Below are 20,634 nucleotides of genomic sequence, written 5' to 3' on the forward strand. Positions count from 1 at the left end.
CAGAGAAGATGGATGGTTTGAAAGAGGTGTCAAGGAAGCCATCTACACCAGGGTCGAGAAGCCGTCATTGAACAGAGGAGGGGGTCTACGCCACCACTTATCCCCCACTTACAATGCTGTCCTTTCATCACTTCCCAGGAAACTCAACAAACGTAACCTATTGGCCTCAGGTGAAGATACCAACGATGGTCGTTCAGTCTTGGCCACAGGTAGTCTTAACGACTGTAACGACTGTCGTCACAGCAACAAGGAACACTAACGAACCAGCGGTATCGATGACCCAGGCCAACGAGCCCACTGAGGTTAAATAGCTGAGTTTCCCTGCCAGTCAGTCAGAACTGAAGAAGTCCTTTGGATGAGGGACGAAACGTCTTCCAGTATCTTCAACCAAGTCCAGTTGCCCTTGATTTTAACCTTCGTTGGATAACTATGACCTGGATGACTGAGAATCTTCATAGACTACAGCAGCTGTTGGACAGCCGTGTAAAAAAGGAGACAACAGAATATACACACAGTATCAGCTGCAGAAAGAAGCTCTTCGCCTCCAACATGTATCAAACTCTGGCACCACAGCCACTGTAAGGTAAGATTTGTACTTTGTATTCAAGTAACAAACAAATGACATAGGTAAAAATACATGCTGATTTACATCGTTAGTCTCCAAACTTCAATTTACACCACCATACAAAGAGAGAACAGGGGAAATAAATCGAGAGATGGATAGTCCTTACAAAGATACATACTCTTGGCATAAGAGTATGCAAGTGTAGTAAAATAATAGTTACCATAATAGGCATTCAACGTAGAGCCTGAATATAAGCTAAACTATATCTAAAAGCAACATGTGTTTAGAAAAACATAGGCTGAAATGAAAAAAAACAAACACAAAACTGACATCCTCATTAGTTCACAACCACACATTTCTCTCTCTTGTGTCAGACTACTGCCATATTTGTTTGTGTGTATAAATGCACACGGGCGCCTCTGGCAACAAAAAAAGTCCAATTGTGGATTGATAGACATAATTATGTGTCCATGTCCTGGCTGGCTGAGGGTCGATATGTAATTTAACACTGAGAGCAGAATTAACAGGACTAGCCTTGCTCTACAATGAGCACAATGACTCTGGTGACTCATGTCATCACAAAGTCACACATTAAGGGACATGCACACAGAGATTAATTGAAAATGTGGTTCAGTTAATAACGTTCATGTGATTTTACTCATCAAGCTGGGTATGTCTGACAAACCACTCTTGTATTATACCAGATGGACAACTATATGAGGCTAACAGTGACGCACTGAAGAACCCTCTTGTAAAACCCATAGATGGTAACTATGTCGGTGCTGTGCCTGACTCTGCCTTGAACTGAACAGGGTGTACACTGGCCATGGTGTCAGGCGGGACACAGAAAAGTGCATGTTTATGCACAAACTACTGGTCGGACAACAAAGTCTCTTCATTTGGAGACTAAACCATTTGTTATTTCTATTCTATTTATGCCATTTTATATTCTATTTATGGTACCTACTAGTATAGTAGTTTGTATGAATATTTATTTGTTAATTGTATTTTCTATCTATCCATCCATCCATCCATCCATCCATCCATACTTTGATGATGATGACATGGGGTATTTGTAAATGGAGCAGGTGTTATGAATAATGCATGATTAGACTTGCTGCTAATAGTCTATACAACGACTAAGGGTCTAAATATATAGATAAACGCCTACGGCTGTTAACTTAGCTAATTGCTAACCACCCATACATTATGCAATTGCATTTACAATGCACACACAGACACACAAATTTGAAGCACCACTTCCAAAGTAATTTTAACAAAATGTGAGTTAACTGTGCATGAGCTCCTGTTTTATTCAGACAGAGTGCATGTACAACTGCACATGTATTTGTACTAGTTTATTTAGCAGAAATGTAAGGAGAAATGTGGTGAATGAGGTAGCTTTGAATAAATGTTTTGTGGAGAATACATTAAGGTTGGAGTGAAGTGGAATATGGAAGAGTAGCTGGAGACATGTTACAAAGGAAATTATTGAGAACGATACAAAGACATGCTCTCAAGTGAAGCGCAAAAGCTTACACAATCATTTCCCCTAACCTTGTCTATTTGCAGGCCATTTTATAATTGCATGTATCACAGTCTATCCTGCTATTTTATCACACATTATACATTATCACACATTCTAAGTGTTTCATAACAGCATCTTTAATCTATGGATCATGTTAGGTGAGGTGAAAAAACATGTTACACATGTTGTTATGTCATACTATGGAGAAAAAGAATCGGCGATAAATGCCATATGCACTTCAATGGAGACATTCAGTGGTGGATGTTTGTGACGGTCATGGCCACCCAACCCTCAATAATTACATTATTTTATATTACATTGAGCTCCTGAAAAACTCCACAGCAGGAAAGTGTACTGTGTTACTATGACAACCAGAAACCATGAGTGCAGTATGTCACAGCTAATGACCATGTCATTAGCTGTGACATACTGCATATGACACAAAGTTTATCTTTTTGATATTTATTGATTTTTTTAATGTGGTAAAACACTGACAAAACTGCACAATGAATGACCAATGATATGACCCAACCATGAATCTTTCCACTTAAATGCATAGTAACCTTGATGTGTCTGGTGTCGATGTTAAATAGGTTACCTTTTTAAATAATCAAACAAATGTAGGTTTGAGAAGCTCAACAGCTGAATTTGTTTATTTGTGCCATTTAGAGACACTGTATACTCCTTTGCACAGACGCATAGTATAGTATACACAGACATGCACAAAAACACACGCGCGGAGGCCAATTACAGTGTTGGCCATCTGTCTTGCTCTTCTCTCCAAGGCTTCCTATAGGAATTCATTAAGAAAACTATTCCACTAGTCCTCACTATGGTATGGTAGATTTGATTACATTAGCTACATAGGAATACATCGGGAGCTAAGTCAAGCTTTCCAGTAAGAACGTGGGTCAGTCAAGTGTAAAGAGTGTGACAGATGGTAGCTCTCACAGCCATGTTTATACAGTTGAGCATTTTTCTCTCATTAGAATTGAAGGAGAGATCCGACATCCTGCAGTGAAGGTAGAGGTTGTTTTTACATTTGATTGAGACTGACAAAGCACATAAGATACATGATTTAAGGCTGAAACACTTTAAATACATTTCTGTGCACAACAACTGCATAGTACAAATACTGTACCATGAAATACAGTGGTACTTCCTCTGTACAGCTTGTTATAGAGTTCTCCCCAGATTTCATTGGTCAGACTGGTTTGGACAGTTGTATGTGTGCCTTGCGCCACATCTCTTTAATTTTACTCATCAGTGTTGTCCCCAATTGGCCTTACCTACTGTGTCCTTTCTCAATCATTCATCCAACCACCTCCAATAGATCTGTCTGCGAGGTGAAATCCCCCTGCCATGCCTTCATTCACTGCCGCTGATCACATCTGCCAAGCTAAAAGCCCAATAAGTAAATGTTTATGGCCAGCCAGGCCCCACGAATGAGACTTATTCTGTTGTTGATAATGTTATCTTGTCATTCATCCACCCTCTCCTACGTTCATCCGTCCCTCTTTCTGACACTCTCTCTTTTTGCTCTCAATATGGATATATTGATCTTTGCCACTGGACTACTAGTTTCCCAGTCAATTGTAGTGGCCCATTACTTTCTGTAATGGTACATAATTATCCAAGCCGGGCCTGTTCTGAGCTTGCCGGAACCCTGCTAAGAGACGCCGATTCTTGGATCAATCAGTACAACATGGTGTTCGGCCTCCGCTGGCCGATAAACCATCCTTTAGTGGAAGCACACAAGAAGTTGTACAAGTGACTGTAAATTAAACTATTCACCCATTCTATCTTTGATTATAGCTCCTCTAGCACCACAAAAACACACACTCACCCACATAAGCCCTGGCCCTCCCACCATGTAATTTGTTATGACAGCTTGTTTTAAATTTTGATGCTGTGCTTCCCAAACCCATGCTGACACACAAACATACGCGCCCGCGCGTACACACAAAGACCATGTTGTTCCAGTCCAGTTGAAGCAGGTCATTTCTCATAACTGGAATTAGCCTAGCAGTACACGGTTACAAATGACCCTTCGCCACGCCCCGAATACACAGCTGGCCAATCACAGCGCAGTATAGGACTCCCTCTAACTGAGGTCCAGCACTTTTATGGCTGCGCTCCATTCAGTCTAATGAAAAGGAGTTGTTTTCTAGCTTTCGTCTGCCGTATTTTTCCAAGATATGGTCAAACGCTGTTCCTGGGGCACTTGTAGTAGTTACAGCAGCTACCCAGAGAGGTTAAAAGGAGAAGTACGATTTATTCTTTTTCCAAAACCTAAAATAAATCCAGAAAAATGTCTGCTGTGGATCGTTCCTAATGTAATGTTAGCTAACGCTAGCTAACTTCCAGCTGAATGTAACGTTATAAAGCCCTACTGTTCTGTCCCTGCTGTGATGTGATGATTGTAATAATGAATAGAGGCCTACCCAGCTGTACAGGAACAGTGTTGATCCTTAATATCGTTGTCTTTTGTCTCAATCGTCGGGGGATGCGGTGGTTCACTTATACTGTGTGATTGGTAACATTAGGCTTTTATTTTTTTCACGTCAGTTTGACAGCCTGAATACAACCTTCAAATGTATAATGCAATTGCAAAACTGTCTGCTTCTTTCTGAGATCGCAACGCTTTTTCCAACAAATTTGACAATATTTCTCAGTTTGTCGGACTTAGCAACAGTAGCTAAGTGGGGCGGGGCTTAGCGAAGGGTCAATTACAACACAAAAACACACATTTTTCACTGGTTGTATGCAAGAGAGAGAGACATAGAAAGAGAGACAGACAGACGGAGAGAGAGAGAGATAGAAACCAATCATCACTCACAGAAACAACCTTGATAGTGTGACAAACAGCAGTGGTAGGGAGCTACTACACCTCTGCCGAGCCTGAAGTCCGTGCTTTTCTTAACAGTAGGATCAGAGGAGACTCTTTAGTGAGATTTACATATTCTTCTGCTCTTGGGTGTAGTGTAGTGGACTATACAATCACTAACATGGACCCCTCCACTTTCAACGCATTCACTGTCAGGCCACTCTCAGACCACAACCAAATAAATGTGTTTAAATGAAAATTCCTAACAACCCTAGAAACAGAGCCCTGGTAAGCTGTAAAAACTCAGGGAGACATACAGATGAGCCCCAAACAATGATTTGTGATTGATTGATTTGTGAAAGCTCTAAATTCAACAAAACTGATCAATTAAATAACAACCTTTATCCAAAACCAATATGATGCTTACGTAATTTATAACTGCTAAATTGAACGGTATTGATTGGATTAATCTTGTTATGTCTTCTTCAAATTTACAATTTCGATTTTGAAACTGCTTTGGCAACACTGTTTAATAAATGAAACATTCATGCCAATAAAGCACACTCAACTGAACTGAACTGAGGGAGAGAGCTCATTTAATGTTCATGAACTGAGCACTACTCTATTTCCCAATGAAGGAAAGCCTTTTACCAGAACGCCCAGTTACATGTTTCTCTCCAAGCAGCATCTAACCAAACAGGACAACGCACACTTGGGCATAATGTATCTAACACACTTTCCAGTTTGCTGGTTTTCACTGCCTTTATCCCCCAGTGTCCTCCTGTACCTCTCCTGATATAGAACACATTCAGTCATATTTTAAAATATGCACTCCATGTGTTTCTTTCATTGTTATCACAACCTCATAAGACACTAAAAGAATATTATTATTTTATAAACCACTACCACCATTTAAGCTTTCCAGTCCAATCATTGTCTCATCGAGTGTGATACAAATATCACCATTCCAACCATCATCTCAGGCAGAGAAAATGTCCTTATTTGGGGACTGTAAAGGTTGTTAATGATTTGGGTTGAAATTAGAGAAAATTACTTAAAGGATGACAATGAAAGTGTTCTATATACTCTTACTATCTAGTCTTACTGCCAACAAATCTTATAACAAGTCCAAAATTAACACGTATTGCTTGTGTATCCAAAGCCTGATAAAGCATAGTCCTCCGTGCCTCAGACATTTATTGTTCTCTCTAAAAACTGTTGTTACTCCACAGCTGAATTTACTCCCGATGGAGTAACATTTAAAGATAAAACAGTATATTTCTTCTAAGATTGAAATGAGTGAATGAGTGAAATAGGCTTGGGGCTGAGAGCCACAGACAGGGTAGAGAAGTTGGAAAATATGAGCAGACTAATGAATTGTTTTTTGTCATTTCAAGGGATTTGTTGACAAAAAGAAAAATATGAAACAATGCCAGCCTTATCCTTTAATATGTGTCGTGCAAATAGAAATGTATTATAGACCTCAGGAATCAAAGCTGATCATTGGTCCTTATGTAGGACAGCTCAATAATTGCCCTATAACTGCACACAGGCCCTTTCTGCTCTGATAGTCTATAAGCTATCAGCTGTCACATTTTAAATATAAAGCGTCACAAATAATAAACCATAACAAAAACCTGTTTGCTCCTTTCATCCAAATTGCAGTGATTGCAACCCACATGACAGAAATATCCCTGAGCTTCGGTCATTTTGGTTCCACACTCCCACTTGGACCACTTCTCTTCAATCTCCCCTTTCAGTCCATTATCACAACGTACAACAAATACAGTGGAGATAATGACCAGGTAAAGGATACCTCTGCTTCCACTCAAGTACACACAAATGTGCATGTCCATGCATACACATATACAAAGAGGTGAAGCATGGTGTGAATGCAAAAAGAAAAAATCTGACATAATACTCACACACAAATGCAGACATGCCAACCCACTCGCAAACAAGGATATTGTTACTGGATAAACAACTTCACTGCAAGCACTTTTACATCATTCTTCATACAAATTGTATATACAAATATGGTGTGGTTAAGTTTAGGCAACTAAAACCACTTAAGGTTTGGGAAAGATTGTGATCATGGTTAATCATTTAAGAAAGCCAACAGACTCTCAGATGGAACATGAGTCCCAGCCACTGGTATCCAAGATAAACGTGTCACATGGCAATTTAACTCCCTTAGCTCTTGTTGCCCTGCTATGTGAACATGAGACTTCCTCCTGCATTGCCACTGAACACTAGCATTGAATGTAAATTGTGTAATGTGCCAATATGAAATGTAATTCCACAGAAGACTGACCACCTTTACTCCCCAAGCACACAAGCTATAGTATATTTTTTAATAATACCTGGTTGTAGAGAGCACACACATGCAGGGCGGTGTTTCCAGATGCATTCTGGGCACTCATATCAGCTCCATAGAACAGCAGGTGTTCCAGGTGTTGCACGTGACCATAGCGGCATGCCTGAAAGAACACATTTTACAAAATGAACTCTTGTTTACATACAAAAACAAAACAGAACAATCACAGCGTCCCAGAGAATAGAATGTCCATGAGCAGGACAGAATATTTTATATTTTATATGTCATATTTGTTGTATTGACGAGGAACAAGAAATGAGGAGTGTAAAAGTGTGACTAAGGTCCCATGCTGGATTTCAACCAGGGATGTAATGGGTATGTGCAACTTGGCCAAATGAGTCAACAATATATTGTGTTTTTGTGAGCTGACCAATCACAATGAAGGGTGAAAATTGATGCTACATAAACAATCGAGAGTTTGGCAGCAGCCCCCCTCTGGCTCTACCTATTTTAGGTTGAAATCAGGCAGTTTATTGTTTGCTGATGTAACCAACCTCTTTCCTTTGCCACACAATACAATTGGAGCAGTGATTATTATGGAATAATATTCCCTAAAACAAAAGGCATCCCAAATCTGCATGTGTAGGTGATCTGCAGATTTGTAGCAAATGGAACAAAAACTAAAACATGTGAACTTCAGAATTTTTTTCTGGTGTTTTTCCTCAAGCTAATTCAACTGATTCAAGGTGTTAGTCTCTAAAAGGAAAAGAAAACATTATTTGTATCACCTGAGGTTAAATGTAGATCTGGCACTTAGAATGTTTCAGACATGAACGATGCCTTTTTTCAACTTCATTGTTTCGCATAACTGGGAGCAATAAACTTTTTATCTAACCCCTATCTTCTCTCTTTTTTACCCCCTCCTACTCCGCCGACAAAAGAGCACACAAACTCTCTCCAGGAATTGCTGTGTTATGTGTGAGGGCAGTGAGACAGCAGACAAACAATGCTGGGATTGCTGTTGGTGATAAGACCATCAGTAGTGTATCCTTTTTTACACAATGGATACCACTAGAAAACCAATGCTGGAAATGACACAGAAAAAAGTAGGGCTGAAGAATTATTTTGATTAGAATTAATGGATTTACTGTACAGCATCTTGAATTTATAAACAAATAAACAATCTGATTCAGCGTTGAAGTACCACTCCTTCCATTTAAACTCCTTATTGTATCTGCACACTGAAAGCATACATAAACCCCCCCCCCCCACCCCCACCCCCCGCCCCAAGTTATCTCTCCTTCAGTGTATGTCTTCATTGCTCACCACTGTAGCACCTGAACACACTTGCTTTAGGGAAAGCAGAATGGAGGACAGATATGGTGTGTGATGGAGGTGCACCACTGTGCTAAGACACACAAACTCACAGACAAGACACCAGAAATCAGTGGACCTCTTGCAAGAACATTTTCGTATTTCATAAATTTGTCTGCTCCAAGTTAGATTTACGAAACTCTTTTACCTGCACAAATTTCTTATAACTTGCTTGTTTCAGATTGACGAACGCCACCTGTTCATGAGAACATGCATCCTTTCATGACTCGTACAACAGGTCTGGACCACTCGTGAATTAACTTCATACTTTAGACAAAATTCAAGGTATGATAAAAACTGATGAACGCCACAAATTCTCTTAAATTGTGTGTATCTGTGTGTGCGGCTGGTTCTTTCATAAGGCCCATTGTCTTTTGTTTATTTTCTGTTTTATCCGGGACTGCAAAGTTCAGTTCAAACTTATCCCAGGAAAAAAAATTACTTGTGAACTATGAAAGAAAGAATAAACAGATGAAGGGGGAAGTGGGAACATGTCAGTAATGAAAGGTTGGTGCGGGACACAACATTGACCAACATGGTGCCTCTTTTTGCAATTTTATTTCTTCTGTTACTCACTTCAAATTAGTTATTATATTTACAATGACAACAGATAAAATAGTATATACCATAAAACTTTGATTAATAGCCCGGGCCTTTATTTGCTAAAATCACTGAATTGACCCTGTCTATATTTGGGATAGGCATCCATAGGGGACAGACCATTAATTCCTCTTGCACAAAACTGAAATAGGCTACTATGAAAGTTTATTTATTTCAAACAGAATATTACTAGGATAGATGGATGGAGAATATTACTGTTAAAAATTAAAAATGATCAAATAATATACACGTCATTCATTTGATCTAGCTCCGATGAGAAAAGTGTGGCAGAACTTAGCACACAGAGAGCAATGGACTTCACATGATAATATTCACAACTTCGATAAATTTTTAGGAAAAGCTGTTTTGACTCTTTTGATCGGTGGACCCTTACAGAGAAAAGGAATAATAATCAAGGAACAGATTCGGACTTGACGAGCGCTTCAAAGGTAACAGGAGTCAGCACTTAATTTTTTCGTCTCTTGTAGCCTACTATGCCCGTTACACCGGTAAATCTATGAGAATTTGACTTTGGGGCTTGTTGTTTCCATTACATGAACTGAACGATTGAATTGTGGTGAAGCTAACTGATATAACGATGTGTAACATGTCCATACTGACATATTAATCATAAGTTTTAACATTAATATTTGTATTAACGATCTAAGCGCCTCAGAAACAGATTAAGCTGGCAACCCGGTGGGGTTAAAGAGTTTTTATACATCCAAAAACTTATATAAAAACCAGATCAAGCGTTTACTGGAGACCTGCGTTTATTTGTCAAAATGTGTTGTGTTCACACCAGTCCAGCAAACTTGGTAGGCGGCAATTTGGGACTCGGCTATTAATTGTTAATTAAAAGTTTTACGGTATAAGAATTAAAATTGTGTGGTATTATCTACTATGTTTATTTAACATTAGGATTAGCTTCATTCCCCTACCCTTATAACAGTAAAAATGTTGCCATTCAACATTTACTCTGCACTTATTCATATTCAGCATCAGCAACAGAGGGGATGAATCCCACAGCTGTCTGTTTGGTTCCATTTACAGTACAGGGACCTTTAGACCTCTAGTATCTTTCTCATATATAAGCTAAAAATCACAGAGTAGGGTATGGCTTGAGACGGTATGTGTATAAAATGTACACGATATGCTGTGTTTTCTCTTCAGAAGTCAAGGACCTATTTCTAACCTTGACAGAGACAGACACCACTATTTGGACTGGCAGGCATTGGCTTAGATACAGCTGCAGCAACAGCAGAATGAGTAACTGTGAGTATCAATGTAGTCCCAGTCCCAGTAACACCTAATTTCTGGATGCCTCTAACTCAGTATAGAAACACATATAGACGCTTTCAACGGTAACAAGATAAACAAACGGTACTGCGCATGTGCATTACTCTGGCCCAAACTTAACTTCCGGCAGACTTCTGCACGCAATCCATAACAAGTAAGTAACAACAACTGTTTGCAGGAGAGAGAGAGAGAGGGAGCGAGTGAGAGGAGGTGCTGAGCGAATATGAGCTGCGTGCAGCTCTGCAATCAAATAAGTTTTCCCATCTTAAATAGTAAAAAAAAAAAAAACGGAAATCAAATATGTGGCGGTCAGTGCTGATAATGTGGTGGGCCGCCACAAACAAATGAATGTATAGGAAACACTACTGGATATCCCTCACCATATTAGCCAGTAAACACAAACTCAGTAATAAACAAACAGAAAGGAAGTTAACTTTGGGCCAGGCGCGTCACGTTGGCAACACGTCTGATGAAAGCGTCTATAGTATATATAGGTAGTGACAGTGGTAGTTAGAGTTTTTCCTGGTGTACTGCATATTTTTGAGTAAATGAGCATTCAAAATGTGTGTGTGTGTACATGTATAGGTGTGGGTGGTCACTTTGCTTGGGCAGTATCAAGGTATTATGGTACACTAAGGTATTTAGAAATCCTGACTTTCGATACCGTCAAAAATACAGATGTTCCTCTTTCTACTAAACTGATACAAACACGCTATATTGAGGTAATGTGTTGTGGTGTGGGCCCTCAAGATAGGCGGGTGACGCCGCAACTCGGCAACTGCGAGTGTTAAGGATAACGTTACAGGACTAGTAAAGAAGAATAAAGGGGAGCCAGCCAACACAGATGAAGCTGTATGCACATCATTGCTGTTCAGCCCACAGATGTGTCTGTACGACTACGATTTTGTGATAAGAGACTTAGACTGAAACTCGTTGCTAAATTAAAAATGCTGGGAGCTATTAGTACAGTGTACAGAGCTCTGATTCACACAATGAAGTATGCCGCGCCAGCAGTGTTTTTCCAAATACAAAATTGATTTGAGCAGCCAACCCACATACATATGCAGAAAAAAAAGTTTTTCAAGTATTTGTATTTATTTCTTCTGCTTGGAAATGCAGTGGAAATTGATTGAGAAGTCTGCCAAAATGGTGAATGTCCAATATTTTAGACTAGAAAAACCCCCGCCACAAAAGAAATTCTCAGACTGAGAAACACCATCCATCCATCCATCGTCAACCGCTTATCCTGCGTACAGGGTGGCAGGACTGAGAAACACACAAAAGTCAATTCAATGAACCTCTGAAAACTAGACAAGACCTTTGAATTGTAAAATTTCACACTGCAACTGCATGTGTACCTATCACTGTTCTCTGTCTGTGTGTGTGTCAGTGTGTATTACCTGGTGTATCTCCTGCCAGCCATTCTCATCCACACAGCCGACCTGTGCATGATCATGCAGCAGCAGCTCACAGCAGTAGGGGTCTCCTCCTACCATCGAGCTGTGGTAGAGAGGAGTCAACCCCCTACTGTCTTTATAGTCAGGCGATGCCCCCAAGTCTAACAGCGTCTAGTGGGAAAAGAAGAAGATTAGGGGATAATAATGCTTCATACAGTCCCCGGTCTCACTTGTTTATTTATTTATATACAGTATATATATATATACACACTTTATATATATATATATATATATATATATATATATATATATATATATATATATATATATTGGCTCCGTACGCCACCAAAATGGATTTGAAAATAAACAACCGAGATGAAATTGAAGTGCAGACTTTCAGCAATAATTTGAGGGGTTTAACAAAAATATCAAATGAAACGTTTAGGAATTGCAACCATTTTTATACACAGTTCCTTTCTTTAGGGGCAAATTAACAAATCATAAATAAAATGTTCATTTTTAATACTTTGACTGCTTGGAGTCTGAAACCCATGGAAATTATCAAATGCTGGGTTTCCTCCTTTGTGATGCTTTGCCAGGCCTTTACTGCAGTCTTTAGTTGTTGTACGTTCGAGGGTATTTCTGCCTTACGTTTTGTCTTCAGCAAATGAAATGCATGCTCGATCGAGTTCAGATCTAATGACTGACTCAGCCATTGCAGAATATTCCACTTTTTTGCCTTAATAAACTCCTGGGTTGCTTTCGCAGTATGTTTTGGATCATTGTCCATCTGTAGTAAGTGAAGCGTCGTCCAATCAACTTCGCTGAATTTGGCTTACTCTGAGCAGACAATATATTCCTATACACTTCAGAATACATTTACATTTATTCATTTAGCTGACGCTTTTATCCAAAGCGACTTACAATTGCTGTATACGTCAGAGGTCGCAAGCCTCTGGAGCAACTAGGGGTTAAGTGTCTTGCTCAGGGACACATTGGTAGATGGGTCACAGTGGGGGATTGAAAGGCATAGTCTTATCCATTGCGCCATCACCACCCCCTGTCTTCTGTCACATCATCAATAGACACTAGTGACCCAGTGCCATTGGAAGCCATGCATGACCATGCCATCACATTGCCTCCACCATGTTTTACAGATGATGTGTTATGCTTTGGATCATTAGCTGTTCTAAGCTTTCTCCATACTTTTCCCCCCCATCATTCTGGTACAGGTTGATCTAGATCTGTCCAAAGAAGGCTATTCCAGAACTGAGCTGGGTTTTTTAGATGTTTTTTGGCAAAGTCTAATCGGGCCTTTCTATTCCTGAGGTTTATGAATGATTAGCACCTTGTGATGAAGCCTCTGTATCTGCTATTGTGTTGTCTTTATGTTAGACTTAGATATGGATATGCCTACCTTCTGGAAAGTGTTCTTCAGTTGGCTGGATGTTGTGAAGGGGTTTATCTTACGATCATCCACCACTGTTGTCTTCCGTGGACGTCAAGGCCTTTTGGTGTTGCCGATCTCACCAGTGCATTCTTTTTTTCTCAGAATGTACCGAACTGATGATTTGGCCACTCCTAATGTTCCTGCGATCTCTCTGATCGAGTTTTTATTTTTTGCAGCCTAGGATGGCCTGTTTCACTTGCATTGAGAGCTCCTTTGACCACATGCTGGAGGTTTGCAGTAACCGCTTCCAAATGTGAATGCTACACTTGGAATTAACTCTAGACCTTTTACCAGCTTAATTGATGAAGAAATAATGAAGGAACCCTTTCTCCAATGTGGATGTGAATACCCTCAAATTAAAGCTGAGAGACTGCACTTTAACCCCATATTCATTATTTAATTGTAACTTGCAGTTACTTTGGTAAACAGCAAAAATAACAAAACTTGCATAAAATATTTGTACATACACAATTATAGATTTTATAAAATAGGTTAGCTAGAGTATGACCTTTCATAGACTTATGATACCCAAAAGCAGTCCAGTGACATTAAATAAATGACAATGATTGAGCGGAAATAACCAATTCCAATTTCAATAGTTCTGGCTCAACAGGAAATGAATTACATGACTCATGCAAACCTTTCATTTAGGTTACAAGCCTCCTCAAACTAGACACATGCAAGGCTATTCAATGAATATGCCAGCCCATTCAAAGAGAGCACGTTAAGCCTCACCTATTTAGTAATTGCTCAAGCACCCTCTGTACTCAATAGCTCTGCCAGATAATGCCTGCCTGTAAACTCTCCTTTCTCAGAGGAAAAGTTTGCAAGCAGGCAATTGGTGTAGCAAAAGAAAAAAAAGTGATAAGTCAGCTTTCTGCAGTGATTGTGTGTGTGTGTGTGTGTGTGTGTGTGTGAGATATTCTCACTATAAGCGCTGTATGGTTCTTGCTGCGCACGGCCTTGTGTAGGGCAGTAATGCCATCTTTTGTTCTGAAGTCCAGATGTGCCCCTCCACTCTTCAGCACCTTGATGAGCTCTGCACATCCCTCCAGCTGTGCTGCCAGTGTTAGAGGACATTCTGTAAAATCAAAGGATGACCAAGCAAAGAATATCAAAATTTTTCCAGATTTCCACTGACATTATTGTGCATTCTTCTAAGAAAATGAACATCTAACAACTGAAGCTGTCACTATTTGATGACAAAATTGTCCACTACAGTTATTAAAGCTGTGGCTACACTTTCACTGACTCTGCATATGGATCCTGCCTTGGCTGTCGTGATTGTCACCCACCAGTCTGCCTAAGTGGCTGCTTCCTGTTGATGCCAAACCAACCTATTCTCATGTTCCCTTCGCCTCACAGCTCCACTGTCGGACTAAACGTCACCCAACAGGGAAATCTCCTTTATGGCTGGACAAACATTTGCATAAACGAGAGGAGCTTAGCAAAGAGTAATCCAGCTTTGCCCAGCATGCAGAAGGCTTATTGCAGAAAATCCATACATGGTCATTTTGTGGTGAAGACAGGCAGAGAGAAAGCACAAGAGAAAAGGCAAATCAAGGTTGGAAAAAAACCCTGTTAATTAACTAGAGCAGCGTAGGGATGGGATATTTCTAAGCACAGGCGTCCGTACCTCCTGTGTCTGGATCATGGAAGTTGGGGTCCAGGCCTTTCTCCAGGAACCTTGAGACTTTTTCAATGTTCCTCTGCTGCATGTACTCCATAAACTTCTTCAGGTTAGCCTAATGGAGGGAGACAAGGAAATGGGAAGAGGGGAAGGCAGAGGAAGAGACAGCTGTGATTGGGTGATGTCAGACTCATGTGGATAGGGATGTTTAATAATGCAGCTGAGAGATGAAAGCTAAAGTCACTGCTCTCTCTTTCTGATTCTGAAGGTTTTATTTCTGTTCAGTCATGAAAAGCAAATGGACCATGTGCAGCAGATACATAAGCTATAATAGGTTGGACCAAAAAAGACAGGAAAAGGGTTGTAAAGTAACACTGAAATAAAGACCTTTCCTTTGGAGATTAGTGCCAAGACAATGAGATCTTGAGGCTAACTTCACATTTTGATTTCAAATGTAATGGTGATATTGTACACTGCCTGATAAGAGTACTTTCACATCATCTAACATAGATGTTTAAAACCATTTTAATAAAACAAGCACAAACGTGCATAAATCGACATCCAGATCCTACCCACCCTAATTGCAATGCACATATGCTGTACACACACACACACACACACACACACACACACACACACACACACACACACATACACTAAATTTCCTCTGTGACTTATGATTAAAAATATTCATCACCTCTGCTGATGGGTGTAAGCCTGCAGAGTATATAATGAAAAATGAATCTATGAGCAAGGTACCAGCAACATCATTTCATATTAGATTACTATAGCCTGAAGAATCAGGACAACAATCTATCTCGGACTATCAGAGCTATAATATAATCACCCAGATTGTATCTAATGACTATGTATTGTACTTACAAAAGACAAAAAAAAAAGAATAAAGTAAAACTAATTTACTAAGCTATACTTTTAATATTAAACAATGAAAACATGGATGACAAGCTAATATGTCTCTTGAGGACGTAAAATTACACAATATCTGCAGCATCCCAAATGAGCTTCAGAGAACTTTCATTACTATTGCATTCTCTCAAGGTTTCTCAGCCTCAGTCATTACATAACATCCACATGTGCAAAGCCTCCAGACACACACACACACACACACACATATATATATAGACATTGCATTTTACACAGCTTAATTACTTAGCACAAAGCATTTACTCTAACATAACAAACTTAAAGATACACATACATGCACAACTCACATGAAAGAATGCGAACCGAACGCAGCAGCCGTTTTGACACTCACCATGTGCGGCATCATATGCTGTAATCCCTAGTTCTGAAAAGTCACGCTCTACAACACCTTCCGAATTTCACATCACACAGCCCCTCTCTATTCACACCAAGTCATCTGCAGCCCGCTTGCCTCTACAAGCCTGCATCTTGGTCACACACACCACACTGACATGCTGCGAGGAGCTGCCGACCGCTACTCTCACCATCTCCAAGTCAAACGGAGTGAGAGAAATTCACTTTGGCTTTTTCCTTTTTTTGTAGCTGTTCTGAGGCAGTTGTTATGGTGATGGGATACAAAGACAGCTCTGGCAGCCAATGTACACATGAGTGGGAAGAGCATTGAGTGTGTGTGTGCATGCACGCGTGTTTGCCCTGCATAATGCCTTGAAAAGGCTCAGGGGTGATTTGCCAGTGATCAGCTGGATCTGAAGTGTGTTTTATCGGCTGTTGAACAAAGGGACTGATAACAAGGCTTTGTTTTATCTGCTTTGGTGAAGGTCTTAATAAACTCTTTTTCTTCTTCTATTTTCTCCCTCTCGCTATCTTTGTATCTCTGTATCTCTGTAACTCAGACACTTAAATGCACACGTGCAAAAGCACATACAACAATAAAAATGTAAAGGGTGACAGTCTGTCACACATCAGATTTGGAAGTTAAAGCTCTGTGCAGGACTGGTGGAGTGAATAAACACAATATCTACTCGTTGTTATTTTTGCAAGACTAAAAAATTACCTCATTTTACTTAAATTCTAAACCCAGTAAGACAGTTTACAGTTTATATTTCAAGCTCAAAAGCATTTCCAAAATGGCCCCAATTTTATACTTGACAAGATCAAAAAAGAAACATCTAAACTTTAATCTCTGCATGTCTTTTCCTTTTAGATATGCAATTCCCTTTCTTCCTGACTTCCTGACTCAAAAAAGTCTGTGTCATGTTCCTAGTTTGAGCAAAATATAGTGAAAAAGACTTCATTTATTTTCATCATTTATATATTTATTTCATATGATTACTGATTACTTTTAGTAGCAACCGCCTAACAGTGGATAGGTCTATCTTTTGCATTTATTATTATCAAATGTGTTTTCATCCATGTGGAAAAATTTAAAAGGAGTAGGGGAAAATTTGTAAAACTACAGTCTGTTTGCATTGCATTCATTAATTTGCCAAGTTTTATTCACGTAATTAATGTGAATAAAACTTGGTTAATTAGGAGCCACATCTTGCACACGGCAGTAGAAGACTTGATACACTATGCAGGCTGTACAAGGTGGATGGGGCTAAGTGGTGCATGCATGTAGGCTTCTCTGGCAGTCAGTCCATCTTTGTGACAGCATGACATCAGCTTGTCTGAAACCAGTGAATAAACTGCTGTAGGATGTTATAACCCACTAACATAGAAATGCCAATCAATCACAGGAATAGGAGATGGCTGGGGAGCTGTGATTGAGCTGGTTGTTGAGGGAGAGGATGTGTATGTGAACTGGAGAAGCTATACTGAAGGTAACTATTTCTGGATAAAAGCACGGTAGGGAAAGTCCCTGAATGGACAATTCATGCCCTAATATTGTGAAGTAAAAATCCATTTTTTTTTATCAGCAGCCTTAGACTTGGCAGTTTGCGGTTGTAGCTCGGGTGCTAAAAGGGCAATACTTAATAACCTCTTCTTTCTTCTTTTTTTTTTGTTAATCGTTTAATAATAATAATACCCCCTTTATAACCTCTTCAACATCAGACTAGGCTATGCCTCACCATAGCTCTACAGTTTCCATGTATGGTCATCTATTGTTATACCCTCCATAGATAACATGTGAGTTCACTGCCACCACATACACAAGCACACACAAATGCGCCTTATGTCACTATGAGATCTATACCACAGCAACCACTGTCCTCTGCAGGGAGGAAGAACAACCCTAGCAAAGAGACAGAACCAGAAGAAACAAGACATAAAAATGACAGATTTGGTATACTGTGGTGCCCAACACTTACACACACATACACAAGTAGGTATGTAGCTAGATAACTGTGCATGCTTACACAGTGAGGAACAAGCAAGAAACTCTGCATTATCATACCACCAAAGTGCTGAAGGGCACTCTTGGAGAAATTCGGTTTGGATAAAAGAAAGTACAAAAGAGATCTACAGTCTTCAAAAAGCTACATCTGTAATACATCACAGACAGAAAAAGCCCCTCAGTCTCACATCCTGACAAACAGGACTGCTGTACAGAGTAATGAAACAGCAGCACACACCGTTTGCCTTTAGAAGGAAAGATTTGTTCATAGTCATTCCATAATAATTTTAGCTGATGACGGAGCCAACAACTCCCATCTCTTCTCAGTAGCCATTCAATAATGATTACCAATGCACAGGAAACTCTCAGACAGCTAATAATCGTCACTTCCAAACAGTGCTCACACCATGTGGCTTTAAATTCTCAGTCTTAGGGTGCTTCACACCTGTTCATTTGGTCCGGACCAAGTGAAAAAAATTATACACTGTTGCATTTTGTTCTGGTCCGGTTCATGTTCACACACGCAGTTTTACAAACGAACCAGAGAAGTAACCATGACATTACACAGACGTACAGGTAACTTGTTGATTGGACAGCTTTGGCGATTGTCATCCTGCATCATTAGGACCCACGTGGGGAAATCAAACTCCGGTGACTGACAGAAGTTTGTGCAGCACTTTAATGCTTCTGATCTGTATCGCAAAGAGCTCATGAAGTAATCATTTATTAAAAGCATGATTAGTTATGTTAGACCGCAGATCGAACGCATAGCCTGTTATGAATAATAACGTAAAAACAGGACATGTACAGTAATAATTCGGGGCTTATTCGCCTATAGTATACTGTGGTATCGCTGTGACACATTTTTTATGGACTTAATGAACTGACAAGTAAACGGAATACTACTTGCCCTCTTTTTTTTTAACAGATTTTAACCTATTAATCAGGGAAATACCCGCGCTGACAAGTAGGCCATACCTTATAAAATGATTTTCATAAACATAGCGGCTTATACAGATCAATTATAAGATCGCTGAACGCTGACGCACCTCTTCAAGGAGGTCTTGGTACACTTGTTTGGTCCGCTTTTGGTGCGCACCGGAGTGCGATTGCTGCATTCACACCTGCCAAAACGAACTCTAGTGTGAATCAACTGAACTAAATGAGGCAGGTGTGAAAGCACCCTTAATGTGTCTCACCCCGACTGCTTCTCAGATCCCACACTTCATTCCAAAAGAGTTTGGTCTGGTGACAGTGGCAGTACTATATTTTAACGGAAATATTACTGTTGCACAGCCAAAGGATGATGTAGCGAAACTGTTGCAATGTGCACAAGCTCATGACCAAGCTTGTCAGGTTTATTATATACTCCCATTACCTGCAAAAAATAATGTCATGTGACCCTAAACTTTGACTGCAAGTTTGACTGTTGGTCTAAGTAGCATCCACAATACTGTCATGAGGACGGGGTAACTGCTGTGCTGGATCAAGAAAAAAGAGAGGGAAGACAAACAAAGAAAGATGAGAGGACAAGAGAGAGAGCAAGGGAGAAATGAAAGATAGTGTTTCATCTCAGTGCAGCAGAGCGAGAAACAGCAGCAATAATCAACATCTAGAATCTATGGCAATTTACCAACATGTTAAACCAAGAAAATAGCCAGCAGATTCAGTTTGATGCTGAGCATGGAGTGTCCTAGCCTGCTCTCCATATGATTACAAATGACAAAATCAATATGCAAAACACAGATTATTAATGAAAGTGATCTGAAATTTTGAATGTAATGCATTAATGACACTCCAACTGCTAATATTAATCTTGACTTGACAGTTATTCAGGAAACCGTGAGACACCCCCTAGACAGGTTTTTGGGAACCTCTTGATATTGGGGGGCAGCCTTGTTACTCTTAGAATTACAGGGTATTGTCATTAGAATTACACCTGGAGGACTTCACACCCCTGACTAATTCAGGATTCTGTCCTCCCCATTAGACTTTGTTTGAATATTAGCATATTTGGATATGTGTCCTGAATACTATGCAGCACCTTGTAAAGGATCACCAATCAGAGGCAGAAAATGAGTGGAAGAGCTACTCCAGCTAGCAGGACAAAGATGATAAAGGTTCCTTCTTTTAGTTCAGCACCCTGAGGAGACTCTTGTCTCCTCCACCACTAAGGGGGGATTATCTGCCATTACCTGATAAAAGCCTGGGTAGGAGGCCAGAAATTTCACAGACAACACAACTCCCCTTGCCTCACTTGCAGACTTTCCTTCCTCTTCACCATGTTCTGCAGCTATTCTTCTTTGGCGTTTTTGCCAAAACTTCATAAAAAGAGGTGTACCCACTTACCTCAATAGCTCATGT

The 20,634-nt window shown here is 39.9% G+C and overlaps 1 protein-coding gene across 1 annotated transcript in view; it reads right to left on the bottom strand.

Moving 5' to 3' along the window:
• shank3a (SH3 and multiple ankyrin repeat domains 3a) overlaps positions 1 to 20,634 on the bottom strand; it is a 222,883-nt gene that overhangs the window by 86,213 nt on the left and 116,036 nt on the right. The window contains 4 exon segments of the mRNA XM_038705701.1: positions 7,284 to 7,400; positions 11,911 to 12,078; positions 14,287 to 14,438; positions 14,994 to 15,102. Of these exon segments, the coding sequence (XP_038561629.1) occupies positions 7,284 to 7,400; positions 11,911 to 12,078; positions 14,287 to 14,438; positions 14,994 to 15,102 (546 nt within the window).

Source organism: Micropterus salmoides, unplaced genomic scaffold, assembly GCF_014851395.1.
Source record: "Micropterus salmoides isolate LMB-PRFRI ecotype aquatic unplaced genomic scaffold, ASM1485139v1 Ms_hic_scaffold_8, whole genome shotgun sequence".
In the NCBI taxonomy this organism is placed as follows: domain Eukaryota; kingdom Metazoa; phylum Chordata; class Actinopteri; order Centrarchiformes; family Centrarchidae; genus Micropterus; species Micropterus salmoides.